At 47.0% G+C, this 22,725-nt stretch overlaps 1 protein-coding gene and 1 long non-coding RNA gene across 3 annotated transcripts in view; one reads left to right on the forward strand and one right to left on the reverse strand.

Moving 5' to 3' along the window:
• The window catches only part of IGDCC3 (immunoglobulin superfamily DCC subclass member 3), a 111,300-nt gene that overhangs the window by 16,915 nt on the left and 71,660 nt on the right, over positions 1 to 22,725 (reverse strand). For both annotated transcript variants that reach the window (XM_072148664.1, XM_072148663.1), the window contains exon 8: positions 11,090 to 11,337. In XM_072148664.1, coding sequence (XP_072004765.1) covers positions 11,090 to 11,337 — 248 coding nt within the window. The remainder of the gene's footprint in view (positions 1 to 11,089; positions 11,338 to 22,725) is intronic.
• On the forward strand, positions 716 to 22,389 carry LOC140127691 (uncharacterized). The gene is made up of 3 exons (XR_011855052.1): positions 716 to 1,186; positions 20,584 to 20,651; positions 21,125 to 22,389. It is a non-coding gene; the product is annotated as an uncharacterized lncRNA (long non-coding RNA).

Consider the following 22,725-nt stretch of genomic DNA (forward strand, 5'->3'; position numbering starts at 1 on the left):
CATTTACTAAGAACTGTGCAGTCTGTACTATGTGCAGTTTGCCTGTGTAGTGTCCAGGGGGAGCCAGATTTCTGGTGCCCGTTCTTCATGAATCTGGCGCTCCGTGCACTGACCACTTTTTTTGGTGCACCTTTGGTGCAACATGGGGCGTGCAAAACAATTCTGTCGGACTTTGCATGGTGAATGTGGCAAAGGGTCCGACTGAGCACCGGAACGCCACCTTCAGTGCAGAAATTTGTGTTGCATGAAGAATAGTGCAGCCGCAACACAAAACAATTGTGTGCAACACAAATGTGGCTCGGACACTTCTTGTGCAAGCAGTTTGCACCTAAAAGAACGTGTAAGGTCGTCCAGAAAACTGGCGCACAGCCCACACAGTACCCCAATGACTATTGACTAAGGACCACTGTGATGTAAAGAGATTGTGAAAAACATCATTGCAAATATGATGCACACACATATATTACAGTAAAGAAGAATAATGATAACACACACAGCAATGTTACAGTACAGAGATAATACACACAGTAATGTCACAGTACAGGGATAATACACACAGTGATGTCCCAGTACAGGGATAATACACACAGTGATGTCACAGTACAGGGGTAATACACACAGTGATGTCACAGTACTGAGATAATACACACAGTGATGTCACAGTACAGGGATAACACACACAGTGATGTCCCAGTACAGGGGTAATACACACAGTGATGTCCCAGTACAGGGGTAATAGTCCATAATACCGTCCCGGTTTCGGCGGGACTTTCACGATTTTTTAGCCCTGTCCCGCCGCCCCGGGAGGTTAAGAGGTTGTCACGATTTGTCACGCTTTTTCCCGGACCAAGAGACTTTGTCCCGTCTCCTGGTCCCGGGACACTGACTGCAGAGACAGGAGATAACGCGAGCTCCCAGCACAGCCCCTCCTCCTCCTCCCCCGGGCCGCCCCTCCCCCTGTGTGAGCTGCCGGCGATGTGTGAGGAGAAATCATCAGGGGGGGGGGGGTCACCTGGAGATCGGCTGCTGTGTGACCCGGCCATGGACCCTGGAGACCCTCAGCTCCTTCTCCTGATAGCTGTGCAGGGGAGGCTGGCAGCACAGAGAGGAGAGACTTGTGTGATGTGGACCCCCCCTCCAGCAGCTACAGACGTCCAGTAGGAGAATCTGCACAGCAAGGGATGAGGTAGGACAGTCAAACCCCCACAGTATAGACAGCTACAGGTTAGTGTGTGACAGGAGACCTCTATCAGGACTTGTATGGCAGCTTTGTGACGTACAAGCCCTGAAATAATCGCAATGTCTTGCGAAGCGCCAGACATTGCGATTATTGTGCCCTTCTCCACACCAAGAGGGATATATCCGTCAGTGAGCTATTAACCCCTAGGGGAACCAGGACGTTATAGTATGTCCCTGCGGCTATATACTTAGCGCACTGGGACGTAGTATAGCGTCCCGCTTCTGGCACCGGCTCACAAACAGAGCCGGCACCAGAAGAACCGGCTGTCAGCTGTCAATCACAGCTGATACCGCGCACTAACACCTGCGAACGGAGACGACTCCGATTGTGGGTGTTAACCCCTTACACGCCGCGGTCAAGCATGACTGCGGCGTGTAAGGTTGTTCCTCTTCTGGGCAGCCCCGAGGACTGCCATGTGCCCCGGAGCTGCCCAATCTCCCTGGAAGTCAGACCCCTTCTGGGTCTGACCGTAAACTGTCTGCGCATGCATCTGCCCCTAAAATGTCACTTTCCCGTAAAAACACTTAATAAAGTATAAAACACACAACCCCCCCCCCCCCCCCCCACACACACACACACATATTTGGTATTGCCGCGTCCGTAACAATCTGTAAAAAAGAATCGTTACTGGACCTGCACGGTAAATGTCGGAGAAAAAAACGCAAAAAACTTTCCGAAAAAAGATAATTTTTAATTAATACCTTTTAAAAAATGCTCTAAAAATTGATAAAAAAAAAACAAAAAAAAAGAACAACTCTTTTCGCAAAAAATAAGCCCCTAACCAGATTTGTCAGCCGAAAAATAAAAAAGTTCTGCATATGAAAAGATGGTGATGCTAAAATGTGCAAGATTTTCTCCAAATTAGTTTTTATTCAGTAAAATTTAATAAAATACATAAAACCCCCACATATTTGGCATCGCTGCATCCGTATCAATCTGCATAATAAAACAGAATCGTTATTAGATCCGCAAAGTGAACCCCGTAAAAAAAAACAATCCAAAACGCTCCAAAAAAAAAATTTTTAATTAATACCCTATAAAAAATGCTTTAAAAAGTGATTAAAAAAAGTTATGCACTCTAAAATAAGACCACTAAAAAGAACAATCATTCTCGCTAAAAATAAGCCCTTAAACAGATTTGTGAGGCGAAAAATAAAAAAGTTATGCATATAAAAGTCGGTGATGCTTAAATTAACAACATTTTTGCCAAATTATTTTTTTTCAGTAACAATGGGAAAAAAATAAAAAATCTATATAAATGAGGTATATTCGGAATCGTGGCGACCCATAGAATAAAAATAATATACTGTTTTTACAGTATGGCCAAAAAAAAAACCCCAAAAAAATGTTCCTAAAAATTGATGATTTTCATTTCTTCCACCAACAAAGAGTTAATAAAATCTCACCAATTATATATATGTGACATAGCAAATCTGATCTGGATGGCGCCTCCTTCCCTTCTGTGCCCGGCCGTGCGCCCATACAGCAGGTTACCGCCACATATGGGGTATCGGTGTACTCGGAAGGAATTGGGTATCAAACTTTGTGGAGCTTTTTTTCATTTAACCCATTGCAAATGTTTGATTTTCCACCCAAAATGAGTGTATTGTGAAAAAATATTTTAATTTGTAGACCACACCTCCATTTTGTTTTAACCCCTATAAAACACCTAAAGGGTTAACAAACTTCTTAAAAGTTGGCCGTATCCTAAAGGCCAAAATAGGCTGAGTCCTGAAGGGGTTAAACCCTTTCCAACATTGGATGTAGTACAACGTCACGGGCGGCAAGGGCTTGCTCCAGGGTGACGTAGTACTACATCCCGCTTTTGTCAGCAGCTGCTGAACAGAGCAGGTGCCAGATCACTAACACCCGCGATCCGAGATTCCTACGATAGCGGGTGTAAACCCCTGAGGCTGCGGTCACGTTCTGCTAGGGTCAACCTCCGCCCGATCGCATATGCGTTTCCCAGGAAACTGATGCAATCGATAACCCAATCCCATCCGTGTCTCTGGAAATGCATATGAGATCAGGCCGAGGCATAACACAACGCTAGCAGAACAAGTGACCGCGGGCTTACACGCCGCGATCCAGGGGGAACGGGGTGCCGCTCCGATGGTTGCATACCCCTCTCCACCGTGTCTGAAATCTATCAAAATATAATAACGGTTATTCCCAGAGTTTAAACCCAAAAAATAGCGGAAAATAGCGCCCAAAGTGAAAAATGACACTTTTTTTGCCATTTTGCAAAATATAAAAGATGTAATAAAAAGTGTTCTAAAGGCCGTACTGTCCTAAAAATGGTAACATTGAAAATGTCATCTGATCTCGCAAGAAATGACACCAAACACAGCTCCGTACACTGAAGTATGAAAAAGTTATTGGCATCAGAAGACGGCAAAATGAAGAGGAGGTTTTAATTTTTGTAAAAGTATAAAATCATTCTAAAACCTATAATTTTTGTATCCTTGGGGACAGGAGGAGGAGGCTGGGGGACAGGACGAGGCAGGGGAACAAGGAGGAGGAGGATGCTGGAGGAGGCTGGGGGACAGGAGGAGGCAGGGGAACAAGGAGGAGGAGGAGGCTGGGGGACAGGAGACTACAGGAGGAGGCTGGAGGACAGGAGACTACAGGAGGAGGCTGGAGGACAGGAGGAGGAGGCTGGAGGACAATAGACTACAGGAGGAGGCTGGAGGACAGGAGACTACAGGAGGAGGCTGGAGGACAGGAGGAGTCGGCTGGAGGACAGGAGGCTACAGGAGGAGGCTGGATGACAGGTGGCCACAGAATGGGGCTGGATGACAGGTGGCCACAGAATGGGGCTGGAGGACAGGAGGCTACAGGAGTCGGCTGGAGGACAGGAGGCTACAGGAGTCGGCTGGAGGACAGGAGGCTACAGGAGTCGGCTGGAGGACAGGAGGCTACAGGAGTCGGCTGGAGGACAGGAGGCTACAGGAGTCGGCTGGTGGACAGGGGGCTACAGGAGGAGGCTGGAGGACAGGGGGCTACAGGAGGAGGCTGGAGGACAGGAGGAGGAGGCTGGAGGCTACAGGAGGAGGCTGGAGGACAGGTGGCCACAGAATGAGGCTGGAGGACAGGAGACTACAGGAGTCGGCTGGAGGACAGGAGGCTACAGGAGTCGGCTGGAGGACAGGAGGCTACAGGAGGAGGCTGGATGACAGGTGGCCACAGAATGGGGCTGGATGACAGGTGGCCACAGAATGGGGCTGGAGGACAGGAGGCTACAGGAGTCGGCTGGAGGACAGGAGGCTACAGGAGTCGGCTGGAGGACAGGAGGCTACAGGAGTCGGCTGGAGGACAGGAGGCTACAGGAGTCGGCTGGTGGACAGGGGGCTACAGGAGGAGGCTGGAGGACAGGGGGCTACAGGAGGAGGCTGGAGGACAGGAGGAGGAGGCTGGAGGCTACAGGAGGAGGCTGGAGGACAGGAGGCTACAGGAGGAGGCTGGAGGACAGGAGACTACAGGAGGAGGCTGGAGGACAGGAGGAGGAGGCTGGAGGACAGGAGGCTACAGGAGGAGGCTGGAGGACAGGAGACTACAGGAGGAGGATGGAGGACAGGAGACTACATGAGGAGGCTGGAGGACAGGAGGCTACAGGAAGAGGATGGAGGACAGGAGGCTGCAGGAGGAGGTTGGAGGACAGGAGGCTACTGGAGGAGGCTGGAGGCTACAGGAGGAGGATGGAGGACAGGAGGCTGCAGGAGGAGGATGGAGGACAGGAGACTACAGGAGGAGGATGGAGGACAGGAGGCTACAGGAGGAGGCTGGAGGACAGGAGGCTACAGGAGGAGGATGGAGGACAGGAGGCTACTGGAGGAGGCTGGAGGACAGGAGCTACAGGAGGAGGCTGGAGGACAGGAGGCTGCAGGAGGAGGATGGAGGACAGGAGACTACAGGAGGAGGATGGAGGACAGGAGACTACAGGAGGAGGCTGGAGGACAGGAGGCTATAGGAGGAGGATGGAGGACAGGAGGCTATAGGAGGAGGCTGGAGGACAGGAGGCTACGAGAGGAGGCTGGAGGACAGGAGACTACAGGAGGAGGCTGGAGGCCAGGAGACTACAGGAGGAGGCTGGAGGACAGGAGGCTACAGGAGGAGGATGGAGGACAGGAGGAGGCTGGAGGACAGGAGACTACAGGAGGAGGCTGGAGGACAGGAGACTACAGGAGGAGGCTGGAGGACAGGAGGCTATAGGAGGAGGATGGAGGACAGGAGGAGGCTGGAGGACAGGAGACTACAGGAGGAGGCTGGAGGACAGGAGACTACAGGAGGAGGCTGGAGGACAGGAGGCTATAGGAGGAGGATGGAGGACAGGAGGCTATAGGAGGAGGCTGGAGGACAGGAGGCTACGAGAGGAGGCTGGAGGACAGGAGACTACAGGAGGAGGCTGGAGGACAGGAGACTACAGGAGGAGGCTGGAGGACAGGAGGCTACAGGAGGAGGATGGAGGACAGGAGGAGGCTGGAGGACAGGAGACTACAGGAGGAGGATGGAGGACAGGAGGCTACAGGAGGAGGATGGAGGACAGGAGGCTACAGGAGGAGGATGGAGGACAGGAGGCTACTGGAGGAGGCTGGAGGACAGGAGCTACAGGAGGAGGCTGGAGGACAGGAGGCTGCAGGAGGAGGATGGAGGACAGGAGACTACAGGAGGAGGATGGAGGACAGGAGACTACAGGAGGAGGCTGGAGGACAGGAGGCTATAGGAGGAGGATGGAGGACAGGAGGCTATAGGAGGAGGCTGGAGGACAGGAGGCTACGAGAGGAGGCTGGAGGACAGGAGACTACAGGAGGAGGCTGGAGGACAGGAGACTACAGGAGGAGGCTGGAGGACAGGAGGCTACAGGAGGAGGATGGAGGACAGGAGGAGGCTGGAGGACAGGAGACTACAGGAGGAGGCTGGAGGACAGGAGACTACAGGAGGAGGCTGGAGGACAGGAGGCTACAGGAGGAGGATGGAGGACAGGAGGAGGCTGGAGGACAGGAGACTACAGGAGGAGGATGGAGGACAGGAGACTACAGGAGGAGGCTGGAGGACAGGAGGCTATAGGAGGAGGATGGAGGACAGGAGGCTATAGGAGGAGGCTGGAGGACAGGAGGCTACGAGAGGAGGCTGGAGGACAGGAGACTACAGGAGGAGGCTGGAGGACAGGAGACTACAGGAGGAGGATGGAGGACAGGAGACTACAGGAGGAGGCTGGAGGACAGGAGACTACAGGAGGAGGCTGGAGGACAGGAGGCTACAGGAGGAGGATGGAGGACAGGAGGAGGCTGGAGGACAGGAGACTACAGGAGGAGGATGGAGGACAGGAGGCTACAGGAGGAGGATGGAGGACAGAAGAATGAGGAGGATAGAGAACAGGGACCACACCATGTGAGGAGGGGTGGGGGTAGCAATACAGATAATATTATGTGTAAGTTTGGGGAGATAAATAAAAGCGGAAAACCAAATGTAAAGGCAGGATAAAATTAAAGAAGGCGTTTCATATGTTTTACATGTTGCAGAGTTGCATTAGGGGATATTATATTGGTCCACAGGAAGGGGGCCAAATTAAGTGGCGTTGTACCATATGGGGACCATCAAGTTCGATATTATACTATGCCTGTGGAAGAATGGGCGTGGTTTAGAAAAAGGGGGTGGGGCTTTGTGTCCCTCTTTTCCTTGCCCAAAAGTTGGGAGGTATGCATACAGTGATGTCACAGTACTGAGATAATACACACAGTGATGTCACAGTACAGGGATAACACACACAGTGATGTCCCAGTACAGGGGTAATACACACAGTGATGTCCCAGTACAGGGGTAATACACACAGGGATGTCACAGTACAGAGATAATACACACAGTGATGTCACATGACAGGGATAATATACATAGTGATGTCACAGTACAGGGATAACACACACAGCAATGTCACAGTACATGGTTAATATACACAGTGATGTCACAGTACAGGGATAACACACACAGTGATGTCCCAGTACAGGGATAATACACACAGTGATGTCCCAGTACAGGGGTAATACACACAGTGATGTCACAGTACAGGGATAATACACACAGTGATGTCACAGTACAGAGATAATACATACAGTGATGTTTGCTACAGCACATAGATAGTACACACAGTCATGTCACCATAAAGGGGGGAATATGCACAGTGATGTTAAAGCACATAGATAATGCACACAGTGATGCCACATTACAGAGGTAAAACATACAGTGATGTAACAGTACAGAAATAATGGACACAGTGATGTCACAGCACATGTATAATAAACACTGATGTCACAGTGCAGGGGTAATACTTAAAGTGATATTACATCACATAGATAATACACAAGGGGGGGGGGGGAGATTTATCAAGCTGCCTAAGAGTAAGAATGTGCTTAGTTGCCCATAACAACCATTTTTATTTACATTTTACCAGTGCTCATGAATATTTTAATGGGGGAGCTGTAATTGGTTGCCATGGGCAATTAAGCACATTCTTAGGCAGCTTGATAAATTTCCCACAATGATGTCACCATACAGGGATTATACACTCAGTTATGTCAAACACAAATTTAAAGATTAACCATCATGATTTGGCCCGTTGTTTCCATTGAGTCTAAGTGTTTCCAGAACCAATGCACCATACCTCCCAACATTTGTGAAAAGGAAAGAGGGACAAAATGGCGGCACGCGTAGCGGCACGCGTAGCGGCGATCCCCCTAAGCCACACCCCCAATCACTCCCTGGCCACGCCCCAAATTTTAGCCATATTAAAATAATAAAAATCATCTCAATATAAAAAAAAAATTATCCTCAATGGGATTTGAACCCAGAACCTGCAGTGTCCATGTACAATAATGACACAGCGCCTCAACCCACTGAGCTATAACCTCAGTGATTAACAAGGTGGAGAATTTTGGTAACTAAGAACTATGACTATATACTGCCTTGGTATATAGGGAGGGATCTTCTCAGATTATTGTAATTATTGAGACTATTATTATTATTATGGAGATTATTATTATTATTATTGAGATGATTATTATTATTTTTACCATTATTAATAATCATCTCCATAATAATAAAAATAATAAAATTTATAATAATAATAATAATAATAGTCTCAATAATTACAATAATAATCTCTGAGAAGATCCCTCTCTATTTATCAGTGCATTAGTCTGTGTCACAGTGTAAATGGCAGATAACATGTCTTACTTACCAGAAATCCTGAGCTCTGTATCACTGGGCTTATAGCTCAGTTAGTTAAGCTCCTGTCTATGGTGCAGAGGGTCCCAGGTTTGAATCTCAGCCTGGCCAAAACTTTATGTAATTTAATTAAATAAAGAGCTTGTGTTTGGGGAAGCCCTGGAGACCATATATGGACAGATACTGATCAGACCTGATGACGTGGTCCCTGCTCTCTCTGCTAAGCCGACACTTCTCTGAAAAGGATTCCCTCCCGATGTCTGCTCTGGGGAACCCTAGGAGATGCAGTGACCATATATGGACAGATACTGATCTGACCTGATGACGTGGTCCCTGCTCTCTCTGCTAAGCCGACACTTCTCTGAAAAGGATTCCCTGCCCGATGTCTGCTCTGGGGAACCCTAGGAGATGCAGTGACCATATATGGATAGATATCTGAAGCTGATGACGTGGTCCCTGCTCTCTCCGCTAAGCCCGACACTTCTCTGAAAAGGATTCCCTCCCGATGTCTGTAGAAGCCATTCTGTACTGTGCGTTCAGGCTTTCTAAGTATTTACTATGCGGACACAGCACCGGGACCTGGGGGGAAAATCCGTGACAATCTCATAGCTGCCCGTGACGCGGGGCAGAGGTACGAAAAACGGGAAAGTCCCATCAAAATTATACACACAGTATTGTCACATTGCAGGGATAATACACACAGTTATGTCATACAGTATAAATATAAAGATTTATCATCATTTTTTGGACCATTGTTTCCCTTTGATCTAAGTTTCTCCACAACCTATGCACTCTAGAGTCACACACCTAATGCAAATAATTTCCTAAGGTTTAGCACAAAATGGGGCATTTACTTACTTGTCCCGTCGCGATCCCCGAGGTGCGTTGTCCGACAAGGATTTTGAGCTGCCGCGATTCACTAAGATCGTGCACCCGATATCCTGCATGTGTCGCTTCCCCGCTCAGGTCCGCCGGAGTTCACCTTCTTCTTCCCGGTGCATGTAAGTGCTTGGCTTGCGACACAATTTTGAATGTTAAATCCCACGCGTAGTCCGAATCCCTCAGATCGTCCGTCGGCCCGCCCCCTGATTTCTGTCGCATGAAAGTCGGCGCGTTTGCACCAAAATCTGATCGCGTGCGCCACAATCTGCTTTTAAATGCGCCGCAAAACAGTAATCGTCGGAATATCTGATATTTGTGCGGTCCTCGGACTCTTTGTAAATGAGCCCCATTATCTTCTTATAAAAATCATGAGCAATAACTCACTACCTATAAATGAGGAATATCTTTAAAATCAGAGATGGAGCAGCTATCAAGGAACATAACAATAGTAACAGCAAGTAACCAAGAAAAAATACTAGGCAACATTCAGATTCAGAGTTTAATCATAAACCCAAAGGCACAACCAGTTATGTAAAACTTTACTATTCACAGAAATGTAGACTTATAAATGTAGACGTATAAATATGGTGAATGAATAAAAAATACTGATGAATATCGAGATGCACGGGATGTATATCAGGGGCGTAACTATGAGAGGCTGGGCCCCAAAGCAATCTTCTGAATGGGGCCTCCTTCCAACTTAAAAATATACAAACTACACTCATATACACACACATTTATATACCTACTTACATAAACATACAGCTCTCTACTCATACACACACATTTATACACTTTTACACACATTTATATAATCGCACACATACACACACGTACCGTGCCCTAAATATACAGCAAATAAACACTAATCTAGTACATACACAACGTAGATACACACAATATACAGTATATATACATCATATATGCTGTTAAATACATATTATGGTGTACAACGTGCAGCATAATATGTATATTTTGGTGCACATCATCCATTCTTTAGTGTCATGTCAGATGACGGGGCCCCCTGACACTGTGGGCCCCATAGCGGCTGCTATGGCTGCTACTACTGTAGTTACGCCCCTGATGTATATAATAGTGTCCCCAAGAGATGCAACTCCGGCTTTACTAATAATTGAGTCAGACACAAGTTTAAAGAAAACTCAGTAAAAAGAAACAAAGGGAAATAGGATTCATTATAATATTCTAGTAATAGCTGCTAAAGTCCTAATGGTGCTCACCATCCGGCAGAATACAGAACAATACAGCTAAGTATTATCCCAAATTACACCTGCAGTACAGTTATAGAATTTGGGGCCATCTGGAAAAGTAGTGAACAGTAAATGATGTGTTAAATTCTTCCTCAATTTTCTGGAATGCGCTTAATGCAAATAGCCCTAATCGTTGTGGTGATGACTTCAATTACATGTAAATCACAGGCATAAATATGTATTAGGATCTGCATGTCTGATCGGACCAGATTGGCAGGTTAAGCCCTCGGCTACTGACTACTTACTGTACTTAGTACATCAAATCTGTGATTAGATGCCTTACAAAGTCCTTGTAATCTATTGCTCCATATGACTGTGGCTTCCTGCAATGCAGATACGTTTTACTTATACAATACATTTATTGAGCCAAAGAGTAAAATCAAAGTGAAATAAAATCTTAAATAGAGGAAACATAATATCCATGAAGTTGAATATGCAAAATATACTCCTAGTCACATGACCTGATTTTGGTAGCTACCTTCAATTTTGCGGATGTGGACCACGTATCCAATAATCTCTTCGGTGTTTTCCAGCGGCTCTTTCCATGATATCTGGATGGAGGTTGATGATACAGTCGTGGCAGTGATATCTTGTGGTGCACCTGGCAGCCCCTCTGCCCACATTACAGAAAGTCGGGCGCTGGCCTGGCGGGATCCCGCACTGTTCTGTGCTATGCACTGGTAAATTGCCTCATCCTCCTGACTGATCCCAGAAATGGTCAGAGAGCTGAGAAAAGAAGGGAAACCTGATAAAGCCAAAGTAGCACATTTTTATTCATCAGTAGATGGAATAGTAAGATAAGATCTTATACATTTTAGGCAACTTGGTAGACAAGGAGTGAAGGCAATGATGGTCATGGACTCAATCATATTACAGTCCTGTATGCCCACCAAATTTAAAATCCAATTAAGGGACGCATTTTTGTTGCTAGTTGTTGGACAATTTGACGGATTCGGGCAACGCGCAGGATTTAACATTTCAAAGTGTGTCACAACACACTCACGTACACCAGTAAGGAGACGTGAACTCCGACAGACCTCAGTGTGGAAGCTACATATGCAGGAAATTGGATGCACGATCTTAGTGAATCGCGGCAGCTCCGAATCCTCTTCGGACAACGCACCTCGGGGATCGCGATGGTACGGGTAAGTAAATGAGCCCCATCATGTGCAAGTGCAGTTGACCAACCCAAGAACAGACAACCCAGCTTGACACTACTCACTCTACCATGTGCATTACTCCTAAACAACCCCCATCACGCACAAGACAAAAGCCGGTCATACCAATCTAATGTGTACTGAGGGCTTCTAGACTCTATTCCAAGAGTTGATGATGGGGGGAGATATCATGTAGAATTTTTGGTGGCTGATCCTTAAGGTGTCTGGAAGTAGCTTAAAGTGAGTTTATCAGCCCTGATCTCAACCCATGGGTGAAAAGCATTGCATTTGAAAGGTTTTTAGACAACTTTTGCATATTTTATTATTATGTAAATGAGTTCAGTGCACCAGGTCTGCGGCCATGCCTGCTGGTGCACCTGTATTGCACCCTTCAGTACAGACTACACTACTGCTCCTTAAACGACATCTACCACCAGAATGAAGGATTGTAAACCAAGCACACAGACATACTGGACAAGTTTCTCTGATATGTATAATGCTCCCACATGTATTTTTTTTTTTTTAAAAGTAGGTTTATCGTGCATTTGGGATGTCAGTCATTTTGTTGACATCTACCACCAGGATGAAGAGTTGTAACTAGAGATGAGCGAGCACTAAAATGCTCGGGTACTCGTTATTTGAGACAAACTTTTCCCGATGCTCGAGTGCTCGTCTCGAATAACGAGCCCCATTGAAGTCAATGGGAGACTCGAGCATTTTTCAAGGGGACCAAGGCTCTGCACAGGGAAGCTTGGCCAAACACCTGGGAACCTCAGAAAAGGATGGAAACACCACGGAAATGGACAGGAAACAGCAGGGGCAGCATGCATGGATGCCTCTGAGGCTGCTTAATCGCACCATTATGCCAAAATTATGGGCAACAGCATGGCCATGACAGAGTGACAGAATGAAGCTAGATAGCATCTAAAACATCCAATAATTGACCCTGACACTATAGGGGACGGCATGCAGAGGCAGCGGCAGCAGGCTAGAGAGTGTCATGGCGACATACCCTAAATGGACTCAGGCTTCAAACCAATGGGTGGCAGAGAGGAACCAAAGGAGGTGAGCAAGAAGCGCTCAAATAATATCGGTACATGATAAAAGTTTGCCAGTATATTTTGTGGATTACACAGCAGGGTGGCGACAAAGTTAACAAGTTTGATGTGGAAGCCATGAAAACAACCCAAAATTCTGCCTGACACAGCTCGTTTTATAAGGGGACCATGTATGGAGGCAGTGAACTAGTAGTAGATTAAAGGTGCTGCAGTTAAAACTATGTTAGTTGGATCTTGGCATGGAGCTGGCGCTCCGCTGCCAGGCGAGCTTTCGCCAATCCAAGCCCCTGTCTCTAGGCTACTCCCCAAACAGCACTTCTAAGAACCTTTTGTATAAGATCAAGTGTAGTAGCGTTCTTATAAGTTTGGGATATGGCGGGTGAGGGGAATGTAAACAGATGCGCAAGAAGCGCTGAAATAATATCGGTAAATGATAAAAGTTTGCCAGTATATTTTGGGGATTACACAGCAGGGTGGCGACAAAGTTAACAAGTTTGATGTGGAATGCCCTGTAATAGCTCTTGGGCGGTGTGCCTTTTATCGCCTAGGCTCAGCAGTTTGAGCACCGCCTGCTGTCGCTTAGCGACGGCACTGCTGCTGTGCCTAGAGCTACCGACTGATGGCGCCATGGCCACGGATGGTAATTCGGAGGAGGAGGAGGTGGAGGAGGGGTGGGAGGAGGAGGAGGTATAGTAGGCCTTTGAGACCTGGACCGAGGTAGGCCCCGCAATCCTCGGCGTCGGCAGTATATGACCAGCCCCAGGGTCAGACTCGGTCCCAGCCTGCACCAAGTTAAGTGTAGTAGCGTTCTTATAAGTTTGGGATATGGCGGATGAGGGGAATGTAAACAGATGCGCAAGAAGCGCTGAAATAATATCCCTAAATGGTAAAAGTTTGCCAGTATATTTTGTGGATAACACAGCAGGGTGGCGACAAAGTTAACAACTTTGATGTGGAATCCATGAAAACAACCCAAATTTCTGCCTGACACACCTCGTTTGATAAGGGGACGATGTATGGAGGCAGCTATATGGACGACTTTTGGAGGTAGCAATGGAGACAACGTGTGGAGGCTGCTATGGAGACAATTTAATTTGGATAGTGCCTGTATGTGGCAGTCCAAAAAAGTTTTCAAACCAGAGGAGCAGGTAGGTGGCCCTCCAGAAAAATTGAATAGATTGAGTGCCTGTATGTGGCACTCCCAAAAATTGTTTAAAACAGAGGACCGGGTAGGTGGCCCTCCAGAAAAATTAAATGCATAAAGTACTATAGCTAGAGCCAGTGGGCCCTGTCAAAAAATAGCCAGTTTCCTCTGCTTTAGTGTACAAAGAGGAGGAGAAGGAGGAAAATGAGGAGGAGGAGTGCATAAATTATTCAGGTTGAGCTTCCTTCACCTGGTGGAGATTGGAAATTATGAGAAATCCAGGCTTTATTCATCTTAATAAGCGTCAGCCTGTCAGCGCTGTCAGTCGACAGGCGTGTACGCTTATCGGTGATGATGCCACCAGCTGCACTGAAAACCCGCTCGGACAAGACGCTAGCGGCAGGGCAGGCAAGAACCTCCAAGGCGTACAGCGCCAGTTCGTGCCACATGTCCAGCTTTGAAACCCAGTAGTTGTAGGGAGCTGTGTGATCATTTAGGACGATGGTATGGTCAGCTACGTACTCCCTCACCATCTTTCTGTAAAGATCAGCCCTACTCTGCCGAGACTGGGGACAGGTGACAGTGTCTTGCTGGGGTGACATAAAGCTGGCAAAAGCCTTGTAAAGCGTACCCTTGCCAGTGCTGGACAAGCTGCCTGCTCGCCTACTCTCCCTCGCTACTTGTCCCGCAGAACTACGCACTCTGCCGCTAGCGCTGTCAGAAGGGAAATACTGTTTCAGCTTGTGCACCAGGGCCTGCTGGTATTCATGCATTCTCACACTCCTTTCCTCTCCAGGGATGAGAGTGGAAAGATTTTGCTTGTACCGTGGGTCCAGGAGAGTGAATACCCAGTAATCGGTGCTGGAATAAATTCTTTGAACGCGAGGGTCACAGGATAGGCAGCCTAGCATGAAATCTGCCATATGCGCCAGAGTCCCAACGCGCAAGAATTCACTCCCCTCACTGGCCTGACTGTCCATTTCCTCCTCCTCCAACTCCTCCAACTCCTCTTCTTCTGGCCATACACGCTGAACAGTGAAGGTCTGAGCAATGCTCCCCTCTTGTGTCTCGCCAACATTCTCCTCCTCTTCCTCCTCATCCTCCTCCACCTCCTCCGATATGCGCTGAGAAACAGACCTGAGGGTGCTTTGGCTATCAACAAGGGAATCTTTTTCCCCCGTCTCTTGTGACGAGCGCAAAGCTTCCGACTTCATGCTGATCAGAGAGTTTTTCAACAGGCCAAGCAGCGGGATGGTGAGGCTGATGATGGCGGCATCGCCACTGACCATCTGTGTTGACTCCTCGCTCTGCGCTGCTGGTAAACTCTGGATAACATGGTTAATGTTGAATTCCACCTCATGGGCACGTCGCACAACAGTCGGTGAGCGGGCAGTTGGAGGCGGCGCTGCGCTGCCCTGAGAGTGGCAGCATCTGTGCTGGACTTCCTGAGATGCGCACAGATGCTGCGCACCTTCGTGAGCAAATCTGACAGATTGGGGTATGTCTTGAGGAAACGCTGAACTATCAGATTTAACACATGGGCCAGGCATGGCACATGTGTCAGTCTGCCGAGTTGCAGAGCCGCCACCAGGTTACGGCCGTTGTCACACACAACCATGCCTGGCTTCAGGTTCAGCGGTGCCAGCCACAGATCAGTCTGCGCCGTGATGCCCTGTAATAGTTCTTGGGTGGTGTGCCTTTTATCGCCTAGGCTCAGCAGTTTGAGCACCGCCTGCTGTCGCTTAGCGACGGCACTGCTGCTGTGCCTAGAGCTAGCGACTGATGGCGCCATGCCCACGGATGGTAGTTCGGAGGAGGAGGTGGAGGAGGGGTGGGAGGAGGAGGAGGCATAGTAGGCCTTTGAGACCTGGACCGAGGTAGGCACCGCAATCCTCGGCGTCGGCAGTATATGACCAGCCCCAGGGTCAGACTCGGTCCCAGCCTCCACCAAGTTAACCCAATGTGCCGTCAGCGATATATAGTGGCCCTGCCCGGCAGCACTCGTCCACGTGTCCGTGGTCAGGTGGACCTTGTCAGAAACGGCGTTGGTCAGGGCACGGATGATGTTGTCTGACACGTGCTGGTGCAGGGCTGGGACGGCACATCGGGAAAAGTAGTGGCGGCTGGGGACCGAATACCGAGGGGCGGCCGCCGCCATGAGGTTGCGAAAGGCCTCGGTCTCTACTAGCCTATAGGGCAGCATCTCCAGGCTAAGCAATCTGGAGATGTGGACATTAAGGGCTTGGGCGTGCGGGTGGGTTGCACTATATTTTCTTTTCCGCTCCAGCGTCTGGGGTATGGAGAGCTGAACGCTGGTGGATGCTGTGGAGGATCGTGGAGGCGACGATGGGGTTTTTGTGCCAGGGTCCTGGGCAGGGGGCTGACTATCAGCTGACACAGGGGAAGGAGCAGTGGTGTGCACGGCCGGAGGTGAACGGGCTTGGTGCCACTGAGTGGGGTGTTTAGCATTCATATGCCTGCGCATACTGGTGGTAGTTAAGCTAGTAGTGGTGGAACCCCTGCTGATCCTGGTTTGGCAAAGGTTGCACACCACAGTCCGTCGGTCATCCGGTGTTTCCTTAAAGAACCTCCAGACTTCTGAAAATCTAGCCCTCGCCGCGGGAGACCTCGCCACGGGAGCTTCACTACGTGACACATTTGGCGCTGATGCACCAGCTCTGGCTCTGCCTCTCCGTCTGGCCCCACCACTGCCTCTTCCAACCTGTTCTGCTCGAGGACTCTCCTCCGTCTCAGAAGCACTGTGTTCACCCGGCCTCTCAACCCAGCTTGGGTCTGTCACCTCATCATCCTCCGATCCCTCAGTCTGCTCCCCCCTCGGACTTCCTGCCCTGACAACAACTTCACCACTGTCTGACAACCGTGTCTCCTCATCGTCGGACACCTCTTTACACACTTCTTCCACTACGTCAAGAAGGTCATCATCACCCACAGACTGCGACTGGTGGAAAACCTGGGCATCGGAAAATTGCTCAGCAGCAACCGGACAAGTGGTTTGTGACTGTGGAAAGGGTCCAGAAAACAGTTCCTCAGAGTATGCCGGTTCAAATGCCAAATTTTCCTGGGAGGGGGCAGACTGGGGGGGAGGAGGCTGAGGTGCAGGAGCTGGAGGAGTGCCGATTTCGGTGACATGGGTGGACTGCGTGGAAGACTGACTGGTGGACAAATTGCTCGAAGCATTGTCGGCAATCCACGACATCACCTGTTCGCACTGTTCTGGCCTCAACAGTGCTCTACCACGAGTCCCAGTAACTTCAGACATGAACCTAGGGAGTGTAGCTCTGCGGAGTTCCCCTGCTCCCTCATCAGCAGGTGGTGTCTCACTCCGCCCAGGACCATGGCCTCTGACCCCTGCAGTAGTTGGACGCCCACGTCCCCGCCCTCGTCCTCTACCCCTAGCCCTCGGGTTAAACATTTTGAAAATGAAAGTTATAACTTAATTTTTTTTTTTACTTTTTTTTGTGTTTTTTTTTGTTTTTTTTTGTGTTCTTTAGTTTTTAAAACCAAACGATGCTATCTTATTGCTATGGCTATTTTCTAGCCAAGTATGAAAGCACACTGCTATGCCAGATGAGATGACGCTGAGTTATGAAAAAATAAACGTAAAATAAAAAGTAAATGGCAGACTGTGCCTAATTTCAATCAAACCCCTAATAAATTGTCCCACTTCGGTCTTTGCGATGGATATGTGCGTCACTAAGCGCTAAACACAACGGTCGCAAGTCTCACTGCAAATTCCTCACAATATGGTAGTAGATGCACTACAGCAAGGCCAGCCACCAGCAGATCAACCAGAAATAAAATATATAACACTATTGTAGGCCTAAGTAAGCCGTTTGGATTCTCCTATGGCTATTTTCTAGCCAACTATGAAAGCACACTGCTATGCCAGATGAGATGACGCTGAGTTATGAAAAAATAAACGTAAAATAAAAAGTAAATGGCAGACTGTGCCTAATTGAAATCAAACCCCTAATAAATTGTCCCACTTCGGTCTTTGCGATGGATATGTGCGTCACTAAGCGCTAAACACAACGGTCGCAAGTCTCACTGCAAATTCCTCACAATATGGTAGTAGATGCACTACAGCAAGGCCAGCCACCAGCAGATCAACCAGAAATAAAATATATAACGCTATTGTAGGCCTAAGTAAGCCGTTTGGATTCTCCTATGGCTATTTTCTAGCCAACTATGAAAGCACACTGCTATGCCAGATGAGATGACGCTGAGTTATCAAAAGATAAACGTAAAATAAAAAGTAAATGGCAGACTGTGCCTAATTGAAATCAAACCCCTAATAAATTGTTCCACTTCGGTCTTTGCGATGGATATGTGCGTCACTAAGCGCTAAACACAACGGTCCCAAGTCTCACTACAAATTCCTCACAATTGGCTAGTATATGCACTGCAGCAAGGACAGCCACCAGCAGATCAACCAGAAATCAAATATATATAACGCTATTGTAGGCGTAAGTAAGCCGTTTGGATTCTCCTTTGGCTATTTTCTAGCCAAGTATGAAAGCACACTGATGAGATGACGCTGAGTTATGAAAAAATAAACGTAAAATAAAAAGAAACTGGCAGACTGTGCCTAATTGAAATCAAACCCCTAATAAATTTTCCCACTTTGGTGTTTGAGGTGGATATGTGTGTCACTAAGAGCTAAACACAACGGTAGCAAGTCCCCATGCAAATTCCTCACAATATGGTACTAGCTGCACTACTAGTGCCAGCAAGCCCAGCCACAAGCAAACAAAAAAAAAAAAAGTATAACGTTATTGTAGCCCTAAGAAGGGCTGTTGGGTTCTTGGAGAATCACTCCTGCCTAACAGTAAGCTAATAGAACACCCTAACGCTTTCCCTGACCAGCAGCAGCTCTCTCCCTAGCGGCATCCAGACACAGAATGATCCGAGCAGCGCGGGCAGCGGCTAGTCTATCCCAGGGTCACCTGATCTGGCCAGCCAACCACTGCTATCGACGTGTAAGGGTACCACGTCATGCTGGGTGGAGTGCAGAGTCTCCTGGCTTGTGATTGGCTCTGTTTCTGGCCGCCAAAAAGCAAAACGGCGGGAGCTGCCATTTTCTCGAGCGGGCGAAGTATTCGTCCGAGCAACGAGCAGTTTCGAGTATGCTAATGCTCGAACGAGCATCAAGCTCGGACGAGTATGTTCGTTCATCTCTAGTTGTAACCCAAACACACTGACATACTGGTGTGTGCCCCCTATGGCAGGATCTGCTCAGGCTCATTTACATATTTTTTTCAAAAATGGGGGTATACGCAGCTTAAAGAAGAGCAAATCCTGCCAGAGGGGGAACACTCCAGTATGTCAGTGAGTTTGGGTTACAACGCTTCATCCTGGGTGTAGATGTCTTTTAACAAAATGACTGACATCCCCATATTAAAAAGAAGAAAAGAGGTGCAAACATGGCCACGCTCCTAACCCACTAATAACCTATTTTGCAAAAAAACTACACGTGGGAGAATTATACATATCAGAGAAACGTGTCTAAGCCCACACATATCAGTAGTCATGCCAACTATCATACATGTATGTGAACTTCCCATCTCAGTGTCCAAAACAGATGATGAAAAAATATTGGCCACATAAAATGTTATCATCTGATTATTTTGTTGTCAGAGGACATAAGTAAATGCCAAAGGTTTCTGCCATCATCTTTACTCCTCTCGCCCCATCAAAAAACAAAATATAAAATAGAGCATCCATGTGCATGAGGAATTTTACCAACAGGTATTGGCTCACATTTATCAAAAACAGTGCAGTCTGTACTATGTGCAGTTTGCCTGTGTAGTATTCAGAGGGCGCCAGATTCATGATTTGTGGCGCCCCTTATTCATGAATCTTGCACCCCTGCACTGTACACCAACAGAGTACACCAACTATTTTTTGGTGCACCTTTAACATAGGGCATGCGACACGGTCCAACTGTACACCGGAATGCCCATTTCAATGCAAAATTTTGCTGCGTCAAACATAGGTGTGTTGCGGAAGCTTTATAAATACATGAGCAACCTTCTTGTACCAAAAAGAATGTGCAAAGTCAGACACAAAACTGGTGCAGGGGTTTTAAGAAATGTGGGCCATTGAAGTTGTATTGCACTATAACTATTCCGAGTAAATGTGGCTCTGCCAGTCAGTGACTTGTAGCTATGTCCTTGAAGGAAGTCTACCATATGGTTTTATGCATTGTGAACCATACCTTGAGAATGCTGCAGTTACACTGATGCAGAAACATATCTTGTTTAATCCCTGAACCAAGTAGTTTTGCTTAAAATTTTTTAATAAAATTTGTAAAATTCAGCTGGCTGCCAAACATAAACACATTACTTCCACATCCACAGGAGCCGCCTGAACTGTCCAGACAGGACTAATCAACCTGAGCTGGATGACTCAGGTTATGATACACAGCAGCTGGAGAATGGTGCACCTATTGATTACTTCTGCCTGTCACAGACAACACAGTGATTATGGTACATCATTCTCTGGTGCAATGCATAATTAGGGTAAGAGGAGAAGCACTTGGCCACAGGTGTGACAGAGCCTCATTATCATCATTTTATTATTGTTTTTTCAGCAAAACCACTCAGCTCAGGGATTAACCAAGATCTGATCCTGCATCAGTGTAGCTACAGCATTCTCAAGGTATGTTTGCTTCATAATGTATAAAAGCAAATGGTAGATTTCCTTTAAAGTTCACAAATGAACTATGAGAAATGAGTCTGTAATGACAAAGTATATTTATATATAATATTTATAGAACTATATATATTACAGCTAAGAACTTTGACATGACAGTCCCGGGTCAGTAAAAGTTTAGGTAGTTGTAGATACTTTCCAGATTCTTAGCACTGTGTATGACAGGTACTGAGACATAAGGTAGTGCGTATTACAATTGACATCTCTGAATGTTGTCAATTAATAATGTAATTTTATCCAGGACATTAACTTCCCTTTGTGTAGCCAGACACTGCATCTGCTTGTTCTCCCTCTTGTATCGGCATTACAATGATCTGTCTGGATTTATCCAATGTATTAGGTAATGGTTTTGCCTGATTTAATTGTAAAAGTATGGTAGCATTTCATTAATCTTGGTTAACCTTTTCCGTGTGTTATAGGAAAAGCGACGGACCTCTAACTTCTTGGGTCATTGAACAGACACACAATGGAAACATGACATCTCTTTTCTGTTTTTTCTTTACCGCGCTTGTCGTCCGTAAACTTTACTTGGGACAGCATTTGTTTTAACCGACTCGGTGCCAGCAGTTTGTTCATCATCAGCAATAGACTTTTGAAATGATTCAGTCAAGGGGTTAAGTATCAAAAAGTTGAAGTCAGGGACCCTTCTGGCTAGAGGCCCCTTTCTATTGAAATGAAAGACTTTAATTACCATGGTGAGGGTGGTGGTGGGGGGGGGGATCAATATGGCTCAGTGCCCTGGTTACTTGTTGCCATAGTGATATCTCTTGGATACTTGTGTGTGTGTTCCCCCCCCCCCCCCCCCATTCCGTCTTTTCCATCGTCCAGGATTACAACCACCTCCCAGGCTGGGTATGACCCTTGAAACTGGAGCAGCTTAGAGCATCAAGAAGCGAGATGACAAACCTAAGTGGGGTCACACTGTTCAGGAATAGTAATTCCCTGGAGATCATAAGATTATAAATATCCTATAATAGCAATGCAGGATTACTATATAAAGACTGCCTCAGTATCATGATACAGCTCTCTTTGACACGGTAAAGATTGGTTTAGAACTTAGAAATTGTACCCATGGTCAGTGGAATAACTAGAAGCTGATGGGCCGCAGTGCAAAGTCTGTGCCAGACTTATAGTAATAGCCTTCTCATATGGGAAAGTGACACCATAAAGGCCCCCTAAACCCCTTGGACCCGGGTGCAACAGCAACCTCTGCACCCCCTCAATTTACACCCCTGGCCATGGTCAATCATAATATAGAGTTAGAATATGAAACCCATAAGCCCCAATTTATGACTGATCTTTAGGCACAAAATATATATATTGAAACCGATCGTTGAGGTTGTCGGACCCCAACAATCTTAGATTGACCAAATATCTGCAGAAGACCGGTTTAAAATTCAGGTTGATGTGTTATGCAAACTTGTCTCCAGAAAAAGAAATTACCATCTATCCCTAGAATTGACGGTGAATATGATCCTGAGTTTACTACCACTGGGATCCCCAGAATCACAAGAACAGTGGAATTGTGTCTATTCAAAGTCTATGTACGCCTTCATTGGTAATTTTATTTTTTACTGCATCCGTTAAGGGATAAATTCTTTTTCTCTTGTACCGGTGTAAATGATTTATGTAGATCTCTCTCCCATTTTGACATATATGTAGGCTTTTCTTGTTTTATGTTTTCTTTATAGGTTTTTATTAATAAAAATATTTTCCCTGTTGTAGAAGCTTTCTCTTGCACTCAACATGACTGTGTTTCCCTTGTACAGAGATGTATATATCTTAATTCACATAAGAGGTTAGAAACACCTTTTTAAGCTTATGTATGGTCAGTCTAGAATTCAGCTTAAATGGGTGTTGATAACTATTTAGGAGAACACAGATAAGAAGTACACAGTAAGACGTCAGGCTGCTTCTCTGACTGATTTCTCTACAAAGAGAGCAAACCAGCCTTCAGCCTTGAGTGTGAAAAGAAACATCTACAGGAAAGAAACCAAGCATTGGTGGCATTGGACGTTCG

Source organism: Engystomops pustulosus, chromosome 4 (genome assembly GCF_040894005.1).
Source record: "Engystomops pustulosus chromosome 4, aEngPut4.maternal, whole genome shotgun sequence".
Taxonomy (NCBI): domain Eukaryota; kingdom Metazoa; phylum Chordata; class Amphibia; order Anura; family Leptodactylidae; genus Engystomops; species Engystomops pustulosus.